General features: G+C 43.3%; 1 protein-coding gene and 1 long non-coding RNA gene across 8 annotated transcripts in view; one reads left to right on the plus strand and one right to left on the minus strand.

Annotated features, from left to right (window-relative positions):
• Window positions 1-23,670, minus strand: part of pclob (piccolo presynaptic cytomatrix protein b) — an 83,696-nt gene extending 60,026 nt beyond the window's left edge. For 6 of the 7 annotated variants that reach the window (XM_076993382.1, XM_076993380.1, XM_076993379.1 and 3 more), the window contains exons 1-12: window positions 19,742-19,858; window positions 17,083-17,746; window positions 15,284-16,111; window positions 10,673-11,485; window positions 8,871-9,659; window positions 7,737-8,645; window positions 6,553-7,461; window positions 5,724-6,452; window positions 4,509-5,339; window positions 3,447-4,124; window positions 2,329-3,129; window positions 828-1,601 (exon numbers count right to left, since the gene is read on the minus strand). In XM_076993382.1, coding sequence (XP_076849497.1) covers window positions 828-1,601; window positions 2,329-3,129; window positions 3,447-4,124; window positions 4,509-5,339; window positions 5,724-6,452; window positions 6,553-7,461; window positions 7,737-8,645; window positions 8,871-9,659; window positions 10,673-11,485; window positions 15,284-16,111; window positions 17,083-17,562 — 8,541 coding nt within the window. In that variant the 5' untranslated portion in view covers window positions 17,563-17,746; window positions 19,742-19,858. Of the gene's footprint in view, window positions 1-827; window positions 1,602-2,328; window positions 3,130-3,446; window positions 4,125-4,508; window positions 5,340-5,723; window positions 6,453-6,552; window positions 7,462-7,736; window positions 8,646-8,870; window positions 9,660-10,672; window positions 11,486-15,283; window positions 16,112-17,082; window positions 17,747-19,741; window positions 19,859-23,487 lie in introns of those variants that run through there. The other variant, XM_076993378.1, reaches the window with a different exon arrangement.
• Window positions 19,099-20,496, plus strand: LOC143497611 (uncharacterized). Its single transcript, XR_013125883.1, has 3 exons — window positions 19,099-19,195; window positions 19,724-19,895; window positions 20,279-20,496. It is a non-coding gene; the product is annotated as an uncharacterized LOC143497611 (long non-coding RNA).

Genomic DNA, 23,670 nt, shown 5'->3' on the forward strand with positions numbered 1-23,670 from the left:
TCGCACCGTGGGAGGAGTCCGCTCTGTGAACAAAGCTTATTGAACTACGTTGCTATTTCCTTGTTATCTCTTCGTTACCATTTCTGTTCACATTTATTCTGCCTCGTGGCCTGAGTGTTTAAGTTTCGTTATGGATACTAAAACCAGTCACCCTCAGCCTCTGCCTCCTGCTGCTTCTGTCCCAGCATCACACAAACAGCATTTCTGCCACGACTCAATTGTGCCTTTACAGCGGTCTAATACCTCATTTCTACACTTCAGTTGCGGGTACAAAAATAGAAACCATTTTCTACTATCATACTTAAATATTTGAAATTTCTCCAGAATAATCCATTTTTAAGGAGCCCCACTATACATCAACAGAAGGGACATAAACACCAAAATCTTGCTGGTCTAGAATGGAGTACAAGATCTGTTGAATATATAACTTTGATACTGTAGTCTGCAACTGCTCTACCTGTGCTCCTTGTACATTTATTACCACAGCTAATGATCTGCTGAGTCCAGAGATGTGGCATGTAATGCTAATGGATATTGCATTAATCATCTGTTCGCATTGAAAGTTTTACTATGGTAGAAGCAAAATTAGGAAACATAAAGAAAAAGAACTGAAGGATACTTTCCAAACTTTAGAAACATATGGAATGAATGTTATGATTTAAAATTCTACTGTTTTGAACATAAACTGGTTTCACCTTCTAAAATTTCAGAAACACTTGCACAGCTGTTGATGGATTGATGGTCTGCAATGTCCCATTTCTGTCCTGAAACTGCAATTTTAACTTCACATACTGTATGTGATATTTAGGTTAATTATACATGCTTACTTCACTTTCAGGTGGCATAGGGCGAAATCCGCAGTGATGGCACACGGTGTTCTTGCATTCAGTACAGGTATTATAGTTGGGTGGAGTGTCTTTGAGGTCTGCCTTACAGAGTGGACAAACTTTAAGAAGAGTTAAAAGAGGTGTATCTTTTTTCACAAGAGAAGGTGACATCTTTGACTGGTCTTCTGATGTAATGACTGGCTTTTTCTTTTTTTCCTCAATCCCAACTGATCCCTTCGAGTCCATGGGCTGTGTTGGAATGTCTTTTGGGGATGTCTGAGAAATTGCAGAACCTTTTCGTGAGGTTGGCGGTGTGGTGGACGGGTTATCCAGAACCGCTGAAGAGATCAAATTAGAAGCAGAGCTTAGAAATGAGGAACCAAAGCCACGAACCTTCCCAGAAACAGCAGATACAGCAGGTTGTGGAGATGGTGATCGAGATCGTGAAAAACCAAAGAACCCTGAGTTATTTTTTGGAGGTTCAACTTTTTGTGGTGGAGCAGATTTGGTAAGAGGGGGTTGCACTGCTGGAACAGGAGTGGATTTCTGAGAGTCTGCTGGCTTGGCCTCTGATTTCACACTCTTGAGTGATTTCTGATCTGATCTGGCATCCGTTGGAGGACGTGTCTTCTCTTGTGGAGCAGCTACAGTTGGAGTGTCTCTCTGTGTTGGTGATGCTGATAGAGGAAGTTTATTAGTGTGTGGTTGAGGTTGTACAGGAGGACGACCTGGTGCTCGCTGCATCTGGCAATTCAAACACAGCCACTCCTTCACCTGTAGAGCCATGGAAGATGTTATTATTTTTAAAAATAATCCTCATCCTAACAGTCATCCTCTGGTACTTCATTGACAGTAACTTTCTGACCACAGGACCAAGGCTTGTTGGAAATGTTTGTTAGGGCTCAACATCAACAGAGATTTACAGGAGAGATGTAAAACCTTTTTAAAGCACATTGACCAACCTCATACACTTCAGATTAGTTGTTTGAATGAAGTTTGGGTGAATGAAAGCATTCACATGATCTGACAAATAGAAATCGTTTTAATGAAAGTAATTCAAGCCAATGTTTAACTATGTCACATGGGTTTTACCAGTGTTTTTTTAATGTCCTGCAATCTCTGTCTGTGTCAGTACAGTCATAATCTAATATTTTTAGTCTTGTCATACAGTCTTTCCCCAAACCCAAAGGTGATCTGGGAAAGTGTTTCTTTATAAAGACATAAAACATGTTTCTCATAAAACCACCAAGAACCTCAAACAGCTTAGTGGATCACAGAAGAGTGCTAACTTCCCAATTATGACTGTGCAGGGTATACTGATAAAGGAGTTGAACTTCACAAGCATTTCCACTGAATGATACTACAATGAATTTAATAATAATGGACTTTCATTTGGAGAAATAAAATGCACGACTCTGCCCTATAGCTGCAGTGATGCAACAGAGTTGAGCTATTTGGAGATTGACGATTGATGGCATTTATGTTAAATACGTTGTCTTACCTCACTTTGCTGTGGTACAGGAGTGAATCCACAAAGGTTGCACACTGTGTTCTGGCATTCTGTGCAGGTATTATAATTGGGTTGATCCTTCGTAAGGTCACCCTTGCAGATTGGACAAACACTCATAGGCTCTGACAGAGGTGCATTCTTTTTCAAGGGAGAAATGGGAGCATTTGACAACTTGTCTTCTGAATTTCCTTCCGGTTCTTTCTTTTCTTCTCGTTTCTGCAGCGCAGGTCCCTTGCGAGCAGTAGGTGGTGTTTGACTGTTCTCTGAAGATGTCTGAGAAACTGTAGAGCCTTTTCGAGAAACTGGTGGTGTGGTGGAAGGCTCACTATGCACAGCTGAAGAGATCAGATTAGATGCAGAGCTGAGGAAAGAGGAGCCAAAGCCCACAACCTTTCCAGAAACAGCAGATGCAGCAGGCTGAGGAGATGAGGGTCGTGAGTGAGGAGCACCAAAGCTGAAGCCAAAGAACCTTGACTCCTCTTTGGAAGGTTCAACCTTTCGTTGTAGAGCAGGTTTGCCAGAAGGTGATTGTTGTGTTGACGAAACACGAGAGGATTTTGGAGACTCAGCAGAAACAGTCTTCTCCTCTGGTTTCCCAGTCGCATGTAAATGATCGTTTTTCACAGTGGCATCCGAAAGACTTGATGTCTGCTGTGAAGTGCTGGGATCTGGAGTGTCTCTCTGTGTTGGTGATGCTAATGGAGGAAGTTTATTAGTGTGTGGTTGAGGTTGTACAGGAGGACGACCTGGTACTCGCTGCATCTGGCAATTCAAACACAGCCACTCCTTCACCTGTAGAGCCATGACATTGATAAAAATACTGTGAATTAATAAAGTATCAATTAGTATACATCTAAGTATGCTTAAAGATAAAAACCAGATAAAAAGATATGAATTAAATATGATTGGATACTACAGTGAACACTGTAATAAACAAAAATGATGGTCTCATTGCTGTTGAAAGCACTACAGTATATTAAAGGTTTAATTCTGAAACACCAAAGACAGACAGTAAGGAGACTACTTAACCTAATGTGAGTTTTTCTTATGTGTAAAACTTGATAAAGAATTCTACTAATGTGGATGATTATGTTTAATAGTTATCTTACCTCAGATAGCTGTGGAATAGGACTGAACCCACAAAGGTTACACACAGTTTTACTACATTCTGTGCAGGTGTTATAGTTGGGTGGGTCGTTTGTGAGGTCCCCCTTGCAGAGCGGGCATGCTTTGGGAGGAGCTGAGAGAGATGTATCTTGTTCCATAAGAGAAATGTTTGCCTTTGCCAGTTGGTCTTCTGATTTGACTTCAGAATTCTTTTCCTCTTCCTCATGTGCTACTGATCCCTTACGGGGAGAAGGTGGCGTCTGGGTGTCTTTTATGGAACTCTGGGTAAATGTAGAGTCCTTATGAGTAGTTGGTGGTGTAGTGGGTGGTTTATCTCGAACAGCTGAAGAGATGAGAGTAGATGCAGAACTAAGAAAGGAGGTGCCAAAGCCTACAGACTCCTCCTTGCTGTGTGCAGCAGATTCAGAAGGCTGTTTTCCTTCTAGTGTGGTAGAGGGTTTCTGGCTCTTCACTGAAGTAAGTTCCTCTTGTGGCTTTCCAGATTTCTGATTTGGCTCTTTGGCACTTCCTGGGAGATCTGTGGTTTTCTGTGCAGGATGTGGATATGGAGCCCCTGTCTCTGTAGGAGGTTCCTTGGTTGGCTCTTGGTGCAGCTGTGCAGGTGGAGGAGGTCCTGGTGCTCTCTGCACCTGGCAGGTCAAACACAGCCACTCCCTCACCTGTGCACATGCATATAACATCACTCAATATTTCCTTCTTCAAGCATGACTTTAGAAGACAATATTTAAAAACAGATCCCCTGATATACATAATAGACAATACCAAATTTAGTACAGTACTGCTATATTTCATATTTTACGTAAAATGCATATACATTAATAAAAAATATACACAATAAAACAATAAGTAAAATGAACAATAAAAATAGATTTTTCCAAGTTTAGAAAGTCATTAGAAAAAACACTTTTTATTTTAACATTCAAAAATTAAATGAATGAATGCATGAATGAAATAGAACAGTGTCAAGGTCTGTGGAGTTTAGTTATTTATATTTACATCATATATAAATATATTGTACATATAAATATTGTATATTTGCTTACCTCAGTCTGGTGTGGCATAGAGTTGAATCCACACATATTACACACAGTAGCTTTACACAAACTGCAGGTATTGTAATTTGGAGGGTCGTCTTTGAATTTGTCTTTGCAGAGTGGACAGAGTTTTGAGTGCTTCAATAAATGTTCTTCCTCTTTCACAGAAGCAGGTGGTGTTTTGGTAGACTGAACATTTGGTGCTTCATCTGCAGGTTTGTTTTCTTCCTGTTTCTGTATATCAGGTGTTTTTGTCATTGCAGAGATTGCAGGTATTGGAGAGGTATGCAAAACTGATCCCTTACGAGAAGTGGGTGGTGTTTCAGGCTTTTCGGGAGTTTGAGAAACTGCAGAACCCTTACGGGAAGTTGGTGGTGTTGTTGAAGACTCGTTTTGTACAACTGATGTGATTAGGCTTGATGCTGAGCTAAATATTGAGGATCCAATACCAAAGACCTTCCCTGAAACAGCAGAGCCAGTTGGCTGAGAAGATGGTGACTGAGATCGTGAACCACCAAAACCAAAGAAACTGGATCCCTCCTTTGGAGGCTCAGCTCTTGGCGAGGGGGGAGATTTAGCAGAAGGTGGCTGTGGTGTTGGTCCTAAAGTAGATTCCTGGGACTTTGCAGAAAGACGTTCCTCTAGTTTTGCAGCTAGAGGGAGTTTCTGATCTTTGTCTATGGCAACTGCTTTTGGACTTGATTCCTGCTGTGGAGCATCTGGAGTAGTTTTTATCTTCTGTGGTGAGGCTGGTGAAGGTGCTTTATTAGGCGCTGATGGTACAGGAGAAGGACCTGGCACTCGCTGTATCTGACAGTTTAAACACAGCCATTCCTTCACCTGTAGATATCAACATATTTCAATAGTAAGACATTCTCAACATTCCTTGATGTCTGCACAATGACATAACCAAAAATGTAAAATCATAACACACACAATGTTTATGGAAATTTAAGGCAGAATTATTTTATTTAAACAGTGCTTGTCTTTATTGTTGACATTATTGTCATTTTACAATAAACAACATTGATATTATTGATAAATTTAAATGTGGGCATATACAGTAGTCAAAACATATTTCAAATGAGATTTTCAAATTTGCATGTGATTTCTGATTCCAAAGTAGATATGTAAAACATGGGAGTATGAAAATCAAACACTATGGCCTGTACATATTTTAATTAAATAGCAATAATGGAATTAAAATGAATAAAAGTTTGTTACCTCACTTTGTTGTGGCATTGGGTTAAATCCACAGAGATTACAAACAGTGCTCTTGCAAGAAGTGCATGTGTTGAAATTCGGAGGATCATTTTTGAATTTCTCACTGCATAGTGGGCAGGCTTCTGGAGGCTCTGGCAAACTTTCATCTTTTCTCTCTTGAGCAGATGGTTCTTTGATGAACTGAATTTCTGAAGTTTCTCCCCTGGCTTTCTTTTCTTGTAGCTGTTGAGTGGTAATTGAAATTGTGTCCACAGTGGAAGGGACATTCTCAGACGTATTTGAAATTGCAGATCCCTTGTGAGAAGTAAGTGGTGTTGGAAAAGTTACAGAAGTTTCAGAAACTGTAAAATCTTTACGAGAAGTCGGTGGTGTTTTAGAGGATTTATCCTGAACAGCTGAAGAAATGAGATTAGATGCTGAGTCGATGACAGAAGAACTGAAGCCTAAAGCCTTCACAGAATGGGCTGAGGCAGCAGGCGGAGGGGAACCAGAGGCCCGTTCATGTGGTTCGGGTCGTGGAACAATAGGCTGTAGAGGTGAGGCGCCACCTTCTGATCCCTGCTGTAGTGGACATTTGGCATCTTGCAACTGAGAGAGGGTTTGTGTTGAACTTTGACCTTGACCCTCCTCTTGCGGGGGCGGAACTCCTTTGACAGGCTGTGGCTGCGTTGGCTGAGGAGGTCCTGATGCTCGCTGCATCTGACAATTCAGACACAGCCACTGTTTTACCTAAAGAAGGAAACAATCCAACAAAAAACATTTAAATAATTTCATAACCTGATTTTGAATGTCTGATTAGTTTTACTACCGCATTCATTTTCTTTTTTACCTCGGTCTGGTCAGGCATTGGGTTAAATCCACAAAGGTCACAAACTGTGTTTTTGCACTCAGTACAAATATTGTAATTGGGAGGGTCCTTCTCGATCTCCACCTTACAGAGTGGACATGCTTTAGGGAGAGGCTGCATGGACTCTGATACTTTTGTCTCTGGTTCTGTGATGTCCGTTAAAGTGGGTACCGATGCTGCTGGAGGTTTTTCATCATCTGGTTTCTTCTCTTGTAAAGTTTTCTCTTGACGTGGTTCAGTTGGTGGTTTTGTTACTTTCATAGGGCTCATCTGAGGAGAGTCCTTGGATGACGCTTTCCGGGAAGTCGGTGGTGTGGTGTTGGATATATGTGTGACTTCAGATCCCCGGCGTGACAAGGGTGGTGTTGATAGAGTCTTTTCAGACGTTTGAGAAACTGTAGAACCCTTTCTGGACCTTGGGGGAGTGGTGAAGGGCACATCCTGAACAGCTGATGATAACAGATTAGATGCTGAACTGAGTATGGAGGATCCAAATCCTAAAACCTTCCCAGCAACAGCAGGCTGAGGGGACGGCGGCCGAGATCGTGTACCAAGACTAAAACCTAAAAAGCCTGTTTCCTCCTTCAAATGTGCAGACTTAGATGCTTCAGAAGTTTCATGTTTTATCTGCTGAGCTTTCTCAGGTACATGTTCTTTCTGAGCAGCCTGGTTGGTTGCTGGGCTGCCCAAGGGACACTTTACTGCTTCAGCCTTTTTGTCTTCTGGTTTCTCATTAGCAAGTGGTTTCTTCTCTTTGTCTGTAGTTGAAGTCTCTTTCTTTTGTACTGGTGATGATGGAGGAGCTCTTTTATCATCCTGCGGTTGGCGCTGTGAGGGAGAAGAACCCGGCGCTGCCTGCAGCTGACAGTTCAAACACACCCAGTCCTTTGCCTGTTGGACAATCACAGGTTATAAGTTCCTGGTTCTTTAAAATTTGTCATTATTGACAAGTCTTCACAGTCAAAAGAAATAATTTTGTGCAATTTTTTGCAATTACGTTTTTTAATTCAATGTAAATAAACATACATCCAAATTATATTGTTATACTGTAAAACTGTAATAGGTCTACTGGGCCATTACTTATATAATTTTTACAAGTGACACATAAATGTAGCATCATGCGAACCTGAGAAAGTATTATTTAAACACCATCTTAGTCCTTTTACCTCTGTTTGGTGTGGACTTGGATTGAATCCACAGCTCAAGCACACAATGGTTTTGCATGCAGTGCATGTGTTGTGGTTGGCAGGATGTTTGTGGATCTCCCCGTTACAGAGTGGACAGTGTTGGGGGAGGAGAGACTGCCGTGACTCCTTCTCCTCCAGCTCTGGTTTGGAGGCGCCGTTCCCCCCATGTAATTGTGCTTCTTCTTTCTCTTGTATTGTTTCTTTCTTATTCTGTTCAGTCGGTTTCATATTTTCTGTTTGTCTTTTCTCAGAGTTTTCAGATACTTCAGGTGTCTGAGGAACTGCGGAGCCTCTGTGGGAGGGCGGAGGTGGGGTGGTAATTTTGGTGGAACTCTGAGGGACTGATGAACTCTTACGGGTAGTTGGTGGTGTGGTGGAAGTCTCGTCCGGCACTGCTGATGAGATGAGGTTTGAGGCAGAGCTGAGGAAAGAGGAGCCAAAGCCCATAAACTTTCCAGCCACAGCAGAGACAGCAGGCTGGGGGGACTGTGGGCGCGAATGCACACCAAAAAAGCCTGAGTTGTCCTGGGGGGGTTTATCTTTGGCAGGAGGGGGCTCTGTCTTTGAGGTCTGATTTTGAGACTTTTCAGAGTCCTTTTGTAGACTAGGCTGCTGCTGAGTAATCTCTTTAGCTGTGGAAGTAACAGTCACTTGCTTTTCCACTCCTAGGATGGATGTGTCCTGTTCGTCTGCAGGAACTGTCTGGCCTTTGTGAGTGGCTTCATCAGGAGCATCTTTCTGCTTCTGAGAATGTTCTGACATTCTGACAGCGTCCATTTTTGGTGAGGGTGATTTTGAAGGTGTTTTGCTAGCCTGTGATTGAGAGGGTACAGATGGTGCTCTTGAAGCACGCTGTGTATGGCAGTTCAGACACAGCCACTCCTGCATCTGCAATTAAATCAGGTCATTTAAATATTCACAAACCATGAACAAATAAATGTTTCCCCAAACCGTAATAGCGTCAGTGATTTGAACCTATTTAACCTATTTAACAAAAAATTCAACGTCACTAAACAATTTGATGAAGTCACATATGGAAAAATGTGAATTCAATTATGTCAGTATACAGCATTACCATGTGTTCTACCTAAAATGCACTGAGGTTTGTCTTACCTCCGTCTGATGAGGCATGGGGCTGAATCCACAAAGCTTGCACACAATATTCTTGCATTCAGTACAGGTGCTGTAGTTTGGTGGGTCTTTTTTTATCTCTGTTTTGCAAAGTGAACAGGTCTGAGGAAGAAGCTGGGGTGATCCACCAGCTTTTTGAGGATCTACTGCTGACTGATGCTTCTTTGCTTCTCCAGGCGATTTGGGTGGATGTGATGTTTTCGTTCTGCCCTGGGGAGGTTCAGACTCTTTGTGGGAAGTAACTGCTGGAGATGCTGAGGATTCGGCCTGGTGAGGTGTTGGTGACACTGATGAACCCTTACGTGAAGTTGGCGGTGTGGTGGATGGGTCATCCTGTACAGCAGCTGAAATCAGACTTGATGCGCTACTGAGAAACGAAGACCCAAAGCCCAGAACCTTCCCAGACACAGCAGCCACGGCTGGCTGAGGAGACGGTGATCGAGGCCGAGTGCCCCCAAAGCCAAAGCCAAAGAAACTAGAGTCGTTCCTGCCCTGCGATGCCTCCGCCTGATGCTTCTCCGTTTCCTCCTGCTGAGGTTTGTGTACAGAGGCTGAACCATTTGGTGCTTTCGTTTGGTGGTCCTGCAATTTCTGAATGTCCTCAGCTTTCTTATCTTTCTGTGGAGGTGCTGCTTTAGGAGCAACCTTCTGTGGCGATGACACGTCGCCCTTTCCTGAATGCTGTGGATGCACAGGCGGTTTTTGGGGCAACACTGGATCATGAGGAACAGCCCTCTGAGTCTGACAGTTTAAGCAGAGCCATTCTACCACCTGGAGAAACACATGAAATAGATGAAAGTGTGCAGCAAACAGTCAAGTTAAAAGTAACTCATCAACAGAAAACATGTTCAGAAAAAATTGAGGTTAACCAATAAAGGCACAATCTATCACGAAATATTTTGCTTTGGCTCACAGTGCTTACTGCAGTTGTAGCATATTTGATCAATGTCAGTATTCTATAAATATTATTATTAAGTATTTCTGTGTCACTGTGTCAGGGTTGGTAGATAAAATGCAAGTTCAGTTCAGATACTAATATGTCTTTGTCAGATTTTTAATGCATTCAAATTTACAATGCATTGAAACGCTGATCTCCACCACAACATGGATGAAAATGTTGGGGGAAGACTAAAATCATTCATTCTACTAATCAATACAGACTACTGATTAGTCAGTATCGTCTTTTAAGCAGCACAAACAAAAACAGCAGAGGTCTCTTCATCATAATTTATTCTCTTCTACATGTTTGGTATATTGTCCACTGGGATTTGAAAGCATCCTACTTCACTCCCAATTGCTGTGATTCCTTCTAGCAAAGGATCTGAAAGAGATGTTAGCTTACGTCTACTACTGGGAAGTTTACTCACTAAACTTCACCCTTTTTCTACTCTGTGAACCTCCCCTGGGAAGCAAGTTATGATCCTTATGTTTTCTCATCATATTTAAGGTGTCTAGACAGTGGCTCTTCTATTAGCCTGGTGAGTTTGAGTGGTACCCAGTGGTCTGAGGAATCACATCAATACCAATTTTATGGGTCATTCATACATCTTTTGCTTAATATGTGACAAGAATATCCTAAATATGTGAGACAGTAAATCAATAATTCAAATATTCACACTCCAAATTCCAAAGTAATCATGCAAAAATTAATTGCGATACAACTTAAACCAGAAAATGTTTTGAATAAATATGAGGCCAGGACCCATTTTCTCTAAATATGGCATAAGATTTAGCAAATTTTAGAATATAGCTGTAAGGAAAAAAAAATCATACTGTGATTCTACCTCTGTTTGATGAGGCATGGGATTGAACCCACAAAGGTTACAAACAGGCTTTTTGCACTGGGTGCAGATGTTGTAGTTGGGAGGATCCTGTTTGAGGTCCGCTCTGCAGAGTGGGCATGTGTTGAGAAGGGCCTGAGCATCTTTATCTAGTTTTGGCATGTGTGAGGAGGGGTCTGGCATCTTCGCATGAGTTATACGTGTCTCAGGTTGCTGATCGATTAGCTGTCCTGGAGTCGCCTCTTCTGCTGCAGAGGAGCGTTTGATCTCGGTTCCTGCTGAGGAACCTTTGGCAGCTTTTAGTGCTGCTGCAGATTCTTTGTGTGGTGCAGGAGATGTTGCACTGGCGGAGGTCTGGGACACGGTGGAACCTTTACGAGACGTCGGCGGTGTTGTTGAAGGCTCGTCCTGAACTGCTGATGAGATCAGATTAGATGCCGCGCTAAGGAAGGAGGAACCGAAGCCCAGAGCCTTTCCGGAGATGGCGGAGGCAGCGGGCTGAGGCGAAGGCGATCGGGATCGTGCACCACCGAAGCCAAACCTGAAGAAACCCGTCTCCTCTTGAGGTGGTGCACCCTTCTGTGCAGATGGGCTGCTTTTTGCTGTCTGATGAGTAGCAGGTTTTAGTTGATCATTCTGCTTGCGTGTGTCTTCTTTTAGAGTCTGGTTGGTACTCTTCTGGGTCGGACCTGCAGTAGAATCCTTCACTGGAGCTGGAGCTTCTAGCGGCTCGGTCTTGGGCTTCAGTAGATCGGTTCCTTCTGCTCCTCGTAGTGCTCTGTGCGTCTGGCAGTTTAAACAGAGCCAGTCCTTTCCCTGCAAAACACACCAAACACAACACAAAACAGTCCACATGTTTTAAGGCAATGAATGCTGTTTTATGCTTAACAAAACATTTTAAAAACAAAATAAATGCATTGAAACATACATCAAATGAAGTAAAAGTACTCTAGGCAAACCTTTAGTAGAAGGAAATGTTTACAATATGTTTGCCCTCCTATAACAACAGTACGTGTTGAATGGAGCACATAGTGAAGCCAAGCACATCCAGACCCATGAAACACGAACAGCCTCTCATAACACTCACATCTGGGTGAAGACCAAAACCAGCTAAAAGCCTGCTTGATGTTATAGACATCCTAGTACAGACTGTAAATTGTTTCAGTGAATATGGACACACCACATCTTTCAAAGGTCAGTGATTTATCAATTGACTAAATGATTGGTGCATTGGTTGATTGAGCATGGTTATCCATATTCACCAAATGTAACATTTTAAGTTGAATTGCATAATTACAAACATTAATAAAACACATTGTATTATTAGGGGCAATTTTGTCCACATGTTATACTGGGCCAGAAAATATTTCTTCATTCCCAGAGCAATTTTTGAACATGTTTTAGCAGTGAAGGTAAAAAACATCACTAATATATCTGTCAAACAGCAATTTTTCACATGGATCTTTTTGAAGTCTTCACTTGTGTTAAATGTTGCTACCATCATCAATTCCTAAGCTGTGTCATATCATCAAAATTATATTAGCACTGTGTCATCCTGCAATGCCAAGTCAGCTGCCATAGCATTCCTGCATACCGAGTGTTATTACACATCATAACACACGTGACGTGTTTTTATGTCAGCTTGCCATAAAAGTTCACAAAAGTAGCTTTTATAACAGAAGATTATTGTTGCTTTTTATTATGTTTATGATTAAGTCAGTTAAGTCATTAAGGGATACACACACACACACACACACACACACTCTAGACTGACAATTAAAGATGGAAAAGTGTTCTACCATCTTGTTTTATGTTTGGATCCCTAGATTCTCTGTTCCTGGAGTAGCTCACTGAACCTCTGTATTCCATGTTCCCCCTGGTCACCAGTGTGTGCACATGTGATCACACTGCCTTGGCGTGCCCTTTATCTGTCTGCTTCCACGGCAGGAGAATTCAATTACAGCGTCGGCATCAGCGTCAGGTGTCGACTCTTTTGTTAATGAGGCTCGCTAAAATATGAAACGACCATTTAAGGCCCAGTCCAACATTCCTGCTAGATAATGTGTGCTGGTGTGTAGGGGCGCCATCCCCACTGCACACTCACACTAACACACATGTCAATAACAACGTCCCACTGAAACCTTCCCACCCACCTGCCTTTAAAGAACAGCTGGGATTCATGGACACACAGTCCCATTTCCCTTGACTAGTAACAGCACCTTCGCTCTCAAACTTTATGTCTTGTGAAATTTGCCCTTTATGTTTAATCTGCTGCAAAAATGTAATTTTAAAAGGTCTAACAATTTAATGTATATTGTAATGAAATGTAGACAACATACATAGTAAGTGCATACTGAATTATGGCCACACAACACAATTTTATCAAAAGACATAAAGAAGAACATGTCATATTGTTCCACAATAGCTGAGCATTTGAGGAGGAACGCAGTGCTATTTAGTGACATCGTGAGTTTTCATCTTTAAGGCTCAGCTAGTCCTCCAGCTCTGAGGGCTGGACAGCAGCACGTCGACTGTCAGCTTGGTGTGCACAATGGAAAAACGCTTTTGTCTCTTTGTTTCATTGTTTCTTTTATGTGTGACCCACATGCAACTCTAGACAAACTGTGAGGAGCACTGCCCTCAAGGGCTTTGGCAGTGACACTGAAAAGGAATTTGGGAAAGGTAAGTATATGTTTCAGATACAAACCAATTCAAATACTAAAATTGTCTCCTAGCAAATCAAACAAGCACAAAGACAAATCACGATGTATTGACATTGAATTCTGAAGAATAGTAATGCATGGTAGACATTTTACTGTATTAAATAAAGTGATAATGTTCAAAACTGGGCCACTAAAATTGTGAGGATGTGTTTTCTGAGTCTAGGGTACACCTGTCTTCACTCTGTAATTCCATAACACTGTATCTCTTATCACTATGGAACACAACACTGCACTGAACTGACATTGACTGTAGTTTATATCAAATATAAGAAAGTTATACATGATGTAAAACCAGTGCAAACCACACAAAATGAACATTTCCCATATTATAATACTTTTACAGTACAAATACGAGAGCTGCTAAAGACATTTTGTCCTCTACAGTTTCCCACAGCAGGTCTACGCAAGCTGATATCATGAATGTGAACAGGTGCACATGTAGGTTTGTGGGCTCTTCTTTGTGTATACAGCGCAACTGTAGAAATAAGGCATAAGACTGTGGTACAGGCACTACAGGTACATGGGGGCGTGGCAGAATTTCATATGGGCATGGTAGAAACTCATGTGGGCGAGGCAGAACATTTTCATGACCTGTGGTAGAGACACTAAACCGGCCCAGAGTTGTGCAGTTACAAGAAGCAGCTGAGTTCATCTGAACACATTCAGCAGGTGTGGTTAGACATGCAGAATCCAACCCATGCAGTATCCAATCAGATTAACTCTCCTCACTCCCTTTAAAAGCTGAATACGTGCCAAGGACACTGGAGCTGCCCCAAAAAATTATAATGAAATATACATATCTGCCAAAATGTATGGCCCTCAATGATAACACATATATATAATGACACCAACTGTCTCACTCACATCTAAAAGCACTAATCGTATTTAGTAATTGGCAAATCTGTTTTAGTTCTCTGATGTTTGTGGTCAAAATCCTATTGTGGGAATTGGATGTGTCTTTATGTAGCTGCTTGAAATGAAGAAAATACCATATAGCTCTGGCATTTCTGATCACATCCAGTCCAATTGTGGTTTTAAGCCAAAATGGGTTCAAAACTAACAAAGTTGATTTCAAGTGTCACTCTGTCCTGCTCCCCCAGTCCTGACCCACCAGTCCTGCTCCCCCAGTCCTGCTCCCCCAGTCCTGACCCACCAGTCCTGACCCACCAGTCCTGACCCACCAGTCCTGCTCCACCAGTCCTGACCCACCAGTCCTGACCCACCAGTCCTGCTCCACCAGTCCAGACCCACCAGTCCTGACCCACCAGTACTGTTCCCCCAGTCCTGACCCACCAGTACTGTTCCCCCAGTCCTGACCCACCAGTCCTGCTCCACCAGTCCTGACCCACCAGTCCTGACCCACCAGTCCAGACCCACCAGTCCTGCTCCACCAGTCCTTCTCCCCCAGTCCTGACCCACCAGTCCTGCTCCCCCAGTCCTGCTCCCCCAGTCCTGCTCCACCAGTCCTGACCCACCAGTCCTGACCCACCAGTCCTGACCCACCAGTCCTGTTCCCCCAGTCCTGACCCACCAGTCCTGACCCACCAGTCCTGACCCACCAGTACTGTTCCCCCAGTCCTGCTCCCCCAGTCCTGACCCACCAGTCCTGCTCCACCAGTCCTGACCCACCAGTCCTGTTCCCCCAGTCCTGACCCACCAGTCCTGACCCACCAGTACTGTTCCCCCAGTCCTGACCCACCAGTCCTGCTCCCCCAGTCCTGACCCACCAGTCCTGACCCATCAGTCCTGACCCAGGCTCGTTCACTTCTGTCCACATTAACAAATGGCAATAAATGCACATGTACCCTTCAAAAAGAGCAAAACGAGGCTTTAGGCGACTTTAACTACCCCGCACAGGCCGTAAGATCAGAGCCCTGCGTGTTTCACTTACCTCCGACTGATGAGGCACAGGGTTAAAGCCACACTGGGTGCACACGGTGGTTTTACACTCGGTGCAAGTGTTGTAGTTAGGAGGGTCCTTCTTCAGGTCCACCTTACAGATTGGGCAGGACTGTGGAAATGGCTTTGATCTGCTTTGATCTGCTTCTTGAGGCTGAGAAGAGTTTGGTTCATTCTTAGTTTGGGCTACAGTTGCTTTGGTTGGTTGTGTTTCTTCAGATTTCTTTTGTTCCATTTTCTTCTCATTCGGAGTTTGGGGTGCAAGAGGCTTAGAGTCTTTAGGTGCTGCTGTAGAGGTTTCATCCTGGCCAGCTGATGAAATCAAACTAGATGCAGAACTCAGAAAAGAGGAACCAAAGCCCAGAACTTTATCAGAAACTCCTGAAACACCAGGCTGAGGTGATGGGGAAGGGGATCGAGACTGAGCATGAACACCTCCAAAGCCAAACCCAAAGAATCCTGATCGCTCCACAGAAGGTTCAGCCTTTGTTGGTAGTGTAGACTTCACAAGGGGTGAGGTGCCACTTGCTGTTTGCTGCTGAGATGGCTTCTGCGGTGAAGGTGGATCTGTTCTAGCACTGATCCGTTTTCCCGTAGGTGAGTGAGGCTGTCCTGTGGGTTTCTGACCGTCAGACAGTTTGGTTTGCTGATTGGCAGATGGAGACGACCCTTTACTCTGTGGAGGGTCCTTATTTGGTGTTGCGGATAGGTTTCTTTTTGCAGGTGACTGAGATGGCAGTTTCTTTGTGGGAGGGGCAGGCGGCTCCACACCTCCAGCAGCTCTCTGCATCTGGCAGTTGAGGCATAGCCACTCCTTATCCTGCAAGAATAATACAAAGATGTCATCCAAATTCACAAACACACAAATGAGCAGGATGTGGTTGACAGTGACAGGAGCGTCATCCAAGCATCAGTGTGAATATTCTATCTGCTTACAATTATTTTAAATAGATTATAATTTTTTTTCAATAACCCCTCCTGCCATTTTTAAAAACACATTATTTTTATGTGTGTTTTATGTGCCAGGATCCACTATCTGAAAGAGATAGAAGAGATAAGAACATGATTTTATTTTGTGATGCAGTATATCCAAAATGCCATTATCTTCAATGGAAACAGGTTCCATCTCTCTAACCTGAATCACTGTGCATATATTTGAGGACTCAGCATTTCTGTCTCTATAGGCTCCAGTTTTTGTCATTACCACTGATCACAGTCAACAGTGCTGTGTAGGGTTAAGGTAGACACAAGAATGCATGCCAGTATTGACTTAAGAGAAACATAGTACTTAACAATACTGAATTCAGCAAACTCCATAACAAATTCCTCTTAGTAAAAAAATTACTCAAATATGTGAAAGTGTGAACAGTAACACCAAAAGTTAAGCGCAGAGGTTCACCAACATGCATGTACATTCATGTATTTGAATTTATTTATGTTAACCCTGGTAATAACCATTTTTGATCCTGTTGCAAAATGTCACTAATGTATTTTTGTTTAGTACTATTGAAGCTGCAAAAGTGATTCCACTGCTCTGATTTGAAAGATTATAAATACGTCCATCACCAGGGAGTCTGTTCCACTTTAGTGCTAGAGAATGTTCATGACTGTAGACAGCTGTACAGGTGGGAAGTGTGTGTACGTGTGTGTGCACACGGGACTGAACAACCATGCAGCGTTGTTATTCCACACAGTTGAACAATATTTTAGAGATTCAGACTATACTTAAATTATGTGCTAATGCATAGAAAGTGAAGCCGGTAGTTAATGGTGAATGAGTAAGGAACTCACAGCTGCGTCTGGAGGACTAAACCCACACAAACGGCAGACGACTGCTTTACACTGGCTGCAGGTGTTATGGTTGGGTGATCCTTCACATTTAAAATTGAGTTCTGTGTTTTTACAGATTGGACAGAGAGACTTTGCCCCCATTTCAGATACCACAGGGAGGTCTTGCTGCTGAGCTCCGCCCCCCCGCACTCCCTTCTGGGGAGGCGTCGCCTTTCCCGGGTCTTGCTGCCCGGCTCCTCCCATTCCAGTTCCTGGCTTGTGCGGGTCCTTCACTGCCCCTCCTGGCTGCTGTGGTTTGCCTCCCTGTGGTGGTCCGTGTGCGTCAGGCGCTCTGTCCCGCTGCTGCTTAGAGTCTGTCTGGTCCCGCACTTCCTGCCTCTTGTCCTGCCCAGACTCATCTCCAAACAGACTAAACTTGTTTACTGCAGAAGACATGGCACTCAGGGGGTTACCCCCACTCAGGAAGGTGGAGGAGAACATGATGTCCAGAGGCTGTAGGTTGGTGGGAGTGGGCTGGGGAGGAGGGGGTGGGGGGCTCAGCCCTGATTGTGCTGCAGACGCTGCAGGAAGGGCATGGATGTAGCAGTGGCTCCAGGGGTTTTGGACTCCAAGTGGAGAGTCTCTCTCCAGATGGGTGTATGGGTCACATCTGCTGCTACATTCTCTGGGAAACAGTATAGATGGACAGGGGAAATGGAGTAAGAGAAAAAGAGAGAATGAGATAGGATAGATATTAGAACATTTAAAATATTAAGAACTATTGAATCACCACTCGTTCTCCCCAGGGGACAGCTGTCTCACAAAAAATGGAAAACCCACTGAATATCCTGAAGCCACCCAATATTCTAATAAGGCATAAGTGGTCGTCGTAAATGATATTGTATTAAATTAGTTGTAATAAATTATATTGTAGTTCTGCTCCATGTAAAACTACAGGCCTGTAATCACATTCCTCTCCATTTACAGCCACGTTAAAGGACAATAGTAAGACTTGTGTTAGCAACCTCATGTTGCCCTTATTTGTTTATACTTTTTGGTTATGGCAGTTATGGCATGAACTAGGATTAACTATGAGACTATGATTATTTATGAGAAATCTACAGTATTTTGACTTTGGGTGGCCCTTAAGGGAAAAAGTACTTTGATGTACATAAAATAAAATAGTCATTTTTTTCTCAAAACATCTTTCACCTTATGAGATCCATGTTTGACATATATCACCTAGTATTTCATCTTTTACTTAGGTGAACCAATACTGTGAAGCAGCAATACTTTCACTTTTATGGCAACCGGTAGTAGTAGTCCACCCCAAACAGGTAAAGGTCAAACATTTGATAAGCCAGCTCAAACGAAATAATTCTTAGTGTAGTGGATTTGTTTTTATATGCATAGTGACACTATACAGCACCGTATACGATCTGCAACAGGGAGTTGCAACTAATGTGGACTCTAAATATCTCTCAGAGAATGACAGTCTCTCCGTTTAATTTACTAATTGATCCGACGTTTTCTTTCAGCACCTTGGACAAGGACCATGGATCAGGTCTCTGGCGTTCTTCGTGCCAAACGGATATTCAAAAGTGTCGGCACGGAATACGCTGCAACACCCAAAACATAACTTGACGTGCAGTGAATGCACCGTCATTCACAAAGTAACTGTGTAGCTGTTCATCATGAAAACATTTCGAATTTGTAAATTAAATTCGAAAATTAAAAATTTGAAATTTCACACTTCCAGAGTCAATAACACGGATGTCGCGGATTAAAATACACTATCTACACTGATCTATTACATTAAATATTATTATTACCACATGATAGCTTTATGTGATTCCCTGTAAACTAGTGTCATATGGTGCTTGGTTCCAAAAAATATTCCAGTTTTTTATGTCTACTTAGACCGAATTTCCTTTACGAATATTGTAAAGATTGACTACAGCAGGAAAATGGCTCGGTAGAGAAACACTGTGGATCTAAACACTCTGGCGACCTTCTGTCGGCACATCCGGGTAGAGGAGACGATACATGCATGTGCAGAACGCTGATGTACCATTTAAAAAGCAAAACGGAAAGATGAAGTCGTGTTAGGAGAAGGTCTTGACTAAAATTTCAGGTAAATACATGTAATCGCTCGACAGCTAAACGTGAACACAGTAATTAACGTAATCAGTAAGTTGTTCGGACCACTATTTCATCAAATTTGCATTTATGGGCTTCCTGCGTGTAGGTTATGGTGTCCGGTTATGTAAAGTTAGTATTGAGATACTGCACGTTATGTACACGATAGCTGTAGTCACGATCTGCAGTGTAGCTACTACGATTAATACGGACCTGGACAGAACTGGCTTCGACAGCAAACAAGACAGGTTGTAAATGTGGTTTTGCTCTGTCGGTGTGTCGTTGAGATCTAAGTTTCCTTCATTCTCGTGGTTGCGCATTTGCCCTTGACAATGTGTAGGTTAGTACCGCCAGGCTGCTCCACCGTACACCGTCAACTACCGCATCCTAACCACGCGAAAGCCACAACGCTTTAACACAGCCCACAAAAATCTACTTCTTTTGCTTCCATTAATCGTTGCTTCTTTTCCATAAACTATTCGCAAAAGCAGCGTGAAATGTTGTAAATTCATGTAAACACCAGGAGCCAGCGGCAGCCTACCTCCCGGAGAAGCGTGGCTATTTCCCCATTTCTACACGGTTGTATTCCGGTGTTGTGTATTCGGAGTCCGTGGAGGATGGAGGTTACGAAGAGCAATGAACGTATGCGACCGCGTCTCTCATGCTCACTACTGCGCATGCTCTGCATATGACAGGTGATCAGCATATCACGACACAACTAAAGTTAAAGGGAATAAACAACATTCGAAAACGTCTAAATTCATCTTTTGTAGACTAATTATATATATATATATATATATATATATATATATATATATATATATATATATATATATATATAATCATTTTAAGGGTATGTAGTAACATTAGTAGTGCCTAATGTTTGCATTGTTTGATAACTATTTGATGGATACTGTATGCATTCTCATTTATTTAGTAACTCTTTCTCCAGGGTCTGTCATTCCAAGTTATTTATTGCACAATAATGAAGCATGACAAGCCACTCTCTCTCTCTCTCTCTCTCTCTCTCTCTCTCTCTCTCTCTCTCTCTCTCTCTCTCTCTCTCTCTCTCTCTCAGAATCGGAAGCCATACTAGTCATTTCTCGAAGTAGAGGAGCCCTTCTTCATCTTAGCCTGCCTGGAAAGAGTCAGATATTGGCAGCAGAGAAAGGTTCTTGCTTCAGCTAATGGTCAGTCCATAAAAAGCCGTTGATGGTGCGGGACCTTCTACCATTACCTGGAGTCCCTCATTCACTCGCCTGCCCAGGGGTTTTGCCACTGATGAACTGATGAACAATACTGAGAAAAATACTATAAAAATACTGCATAAAAACACTATAGCCTGTGTTACTGAGACTTCTTTTCTCCTTCTCTATCATCTTTATCTATTTGATGATAGTGTCAAAGTGCAGGAAAAGCCCAAGATCAGACAGTTCCTGTGTATACACTCCTGTTGCTTGGTCTGAGAGGTAAGCTGAGATTAGCTTTACACTCCAAGCAGACATCTGGGAGAGGCTCTCAGCAGAGTGGGCTGGGTGGCTGGGAGGTGGTTGGATGGGTGGGTGGCCGAGTGATTGAATAGGTGGGTGTTTGGGTGGGCTGGTTGTTGGGAGGGTGATTGGGTGGATGGGTGGCTGGTTGGGTGGGTGTTTGGGTGGGTGGGTGTTTTGGTGGATGTACGGATGGGTGTTTGGGTGGATGGTTGGGTGGGTGTTTGGGTGGATGGGTGGGTGGTTGGGTGGATGGGCGGGTGTTTGGGTGGATGGTTGGATGGGTGTTTGGGTGAATGGTTGGGTGGGTGTTTGGGTGGATGGTTGGGTGGGTGTTTGGGTGGATGGGTGGGTGGGTGTTTTGGTGGATGTATGGGTGGGTGTTTGGGTGGATGGGTGGGTGGTTGGGTGGATGGGCGGGTGTTTGGGTGGATGGTTGGATGGGTGTTTGGGTGGATGGTTGGGTGGGTGTTTGGGTGGATGGTTGGGTGGGTGTTTGGGTGGATGGTTGGGTGGGTGTGTGGGTGAATGGTTGGGTGGGTGTTTGGGTGGATGGTTGGGTGGGTGTTTGGGTGGATGGTTGGGTGGGTGTTTGGGTGGATGGGCCCCTCTGCCCCTCTAGCACTCTTGTCTCACAGCCCATATGAGTTTTCCTCCTCAAAGACCCGTTAGGTCGGAACAGAGTTTTCTCCACCTGCACACGTCACCTGGCGCCCACAACAGTCCGAACTGTCTGGCCAACATCCTGGGCACTGAACAAGTGGTACAACCCTAGAGGCACAAATCAATCAGTTACTATATTCTTGTCCAGCTCGCAGTAAATCTTTTGCAAAGTAAAACGAGCACTTGCAAACACTTTCATGGCACTTTACCACAACTGCAGAGCTAAGCTTATATATACTATATTGGTGAATCTAACCACTAGGTAGAGTTTCATTTCAATCCCATGTTGTTATTATAGTAAAACATTAGACTCATTACTGCTCTTGTTTTATGACAGGCACAATAATAGACACAGTTATAGAAAGACCATCGGACCCACATAAAGGAAGTCCTGTGGTGACAAACATATGCCATTCATTACATCATTACATCATTACATCAGTCCTGTGGTGACACCGCAGTGAAAATGCAGCATTCATCTGCGTGGAAGTGCCATGTGTCATATAGAGCCACGACCAGGCTGACAGGAAGCTGCACTCCACAGCAGCATGGCAACATAGGCAGAGACACACCTCAGAGTGGCTGCCGGTGCACAGGGGGGTCGAAAGCAACGTGAGCGTGAGCGAGGGCCACCGTGCCTGGCGACCGCGCCTGGCAACCGCGCTAAGCCGCCTCAGCCAGTTGGAGCGTGAGCAGGAAGCGTGTGCGGAGGCTGGGGAATCGTGCAGGATCAGGAGCCCCCACACACACGCACACCCTCCCCTGTTTGGTGTGTCATCCATGGGGGGGGCTCTGATGGGCAGTGATTGCGTCACGCGTGGGGTTGTGTGAACAGCAGGAAGCTGGAATCTCTCTTGCTTTGCCTGCGCACAGACATGCATTTTGTGTGCGTGTGTGTGTGTGATTAGATTGAATATTATGCTCTCCGGTTTTGAAAAGTGCACTAATTTCTTGATAAGAGAGGTCAGTACTTATTTTGAACTCTACTAAATCTCATATTGAATTCTCCTTCACTGTCTCTTTAGACACATGGACAGTGTACATGACACATGACAGAACACATATTAACCAAACAATGATCTGTGTATAAAATGTCCCAATACTACTTTACACAGTAAACATATGGTTAAGCAGCTGGGGGCTATTCCATTATACCTGTATTTGTACTGGTTACCTGGGATAATCCTACAGGAGGAGGATGTAGGCACATGTCTGGCTGTCTGAAGTCTCTCCAACACCCCTGACAGTTTCATTACGCATGTATAAACCCTGAGAACATTCTGTCATGTCATCTATTCTCAGTGGCCATCAAATCTTTGGGTTTCTCCTCAAAATACATACATATACATACACATGCAGTCATACACACACACACACACACACACACACACACACACACACACACACACACACACACGCACACACACACACACACACACACACACACACACACACACACACACACACACACACACACAGGATATAGGAACGGATACTGGGCACTCACACTCAGGCATGTTCACGTTCCAGGACACAAATACAAAAACAGATGGACTTGCATGCATACACACAGACACATACACACATGTATACACAAACCCGTACACACAAACACACACATTCTTAACCAGTGCACACACAATATAAATGGGTTCAAGAATATCCTAGATTTGCCTTGTGCTATCTTGTTATCTCTTTTTCACAGAAGCTTTTGCATATCCACATTGCTCACAAGTGAAGAGTCCGTCAGAGGGTCAGGAAGTAATCAATCCAGTAATCTGATCGCACACTGTTTGCCAGTTTCATTAAATTTAAATAACTATCCTGGAAAGGTAAAAATGTAGCTATCCATCCAGACACTGCACTGCTCTTCACAAACAAGAAACACACATATACCTCTCACCTCACTTATACATATCTATCAATCGTCTATCTATCTTTCTGTCTTTATATATATATATGTATATATATATATATATATATATATATATATATATATATATATATATATATATATATATATATATATATATATATTAGTGCTGTCAAGATAGGTAGCAGATAAATAGATGGATGGATGGATAGATGGATAGTAAACATGCACATATGATTGTAAACTGTAATGCCCACTTACTTTAATTTAGTCCCAGAAGAGCAAAAGAGCAAAATGCTACAAACGCACCTCAGGCCTAGCGTATACGTGCATATGTGGAGGTAGGGGCTGTTCTGTGGGGCTGTTCTGTGGTGTGAAGCTGCTAAATCCACGTCTCCATCAGTGTGAGTGTCTCCTGTTCGCCATGTTCACAGGCTGCTACTG

Source organism: Brachyhypopomus gauderio, chromosome 2, assembly GCF_052324685.1.
Source record: "Brachyhypopomus gauderio isolate BG-103 chromosome 2, BGAUD_0.2, whole genome shotgun sequence".
NCBI lineage: Eukaryota > Metazoa > Chordata > Actinopteri > Gymnotiformes > Hypopomidae > Brachyhypopomus > Brachyhypopomus gauderio.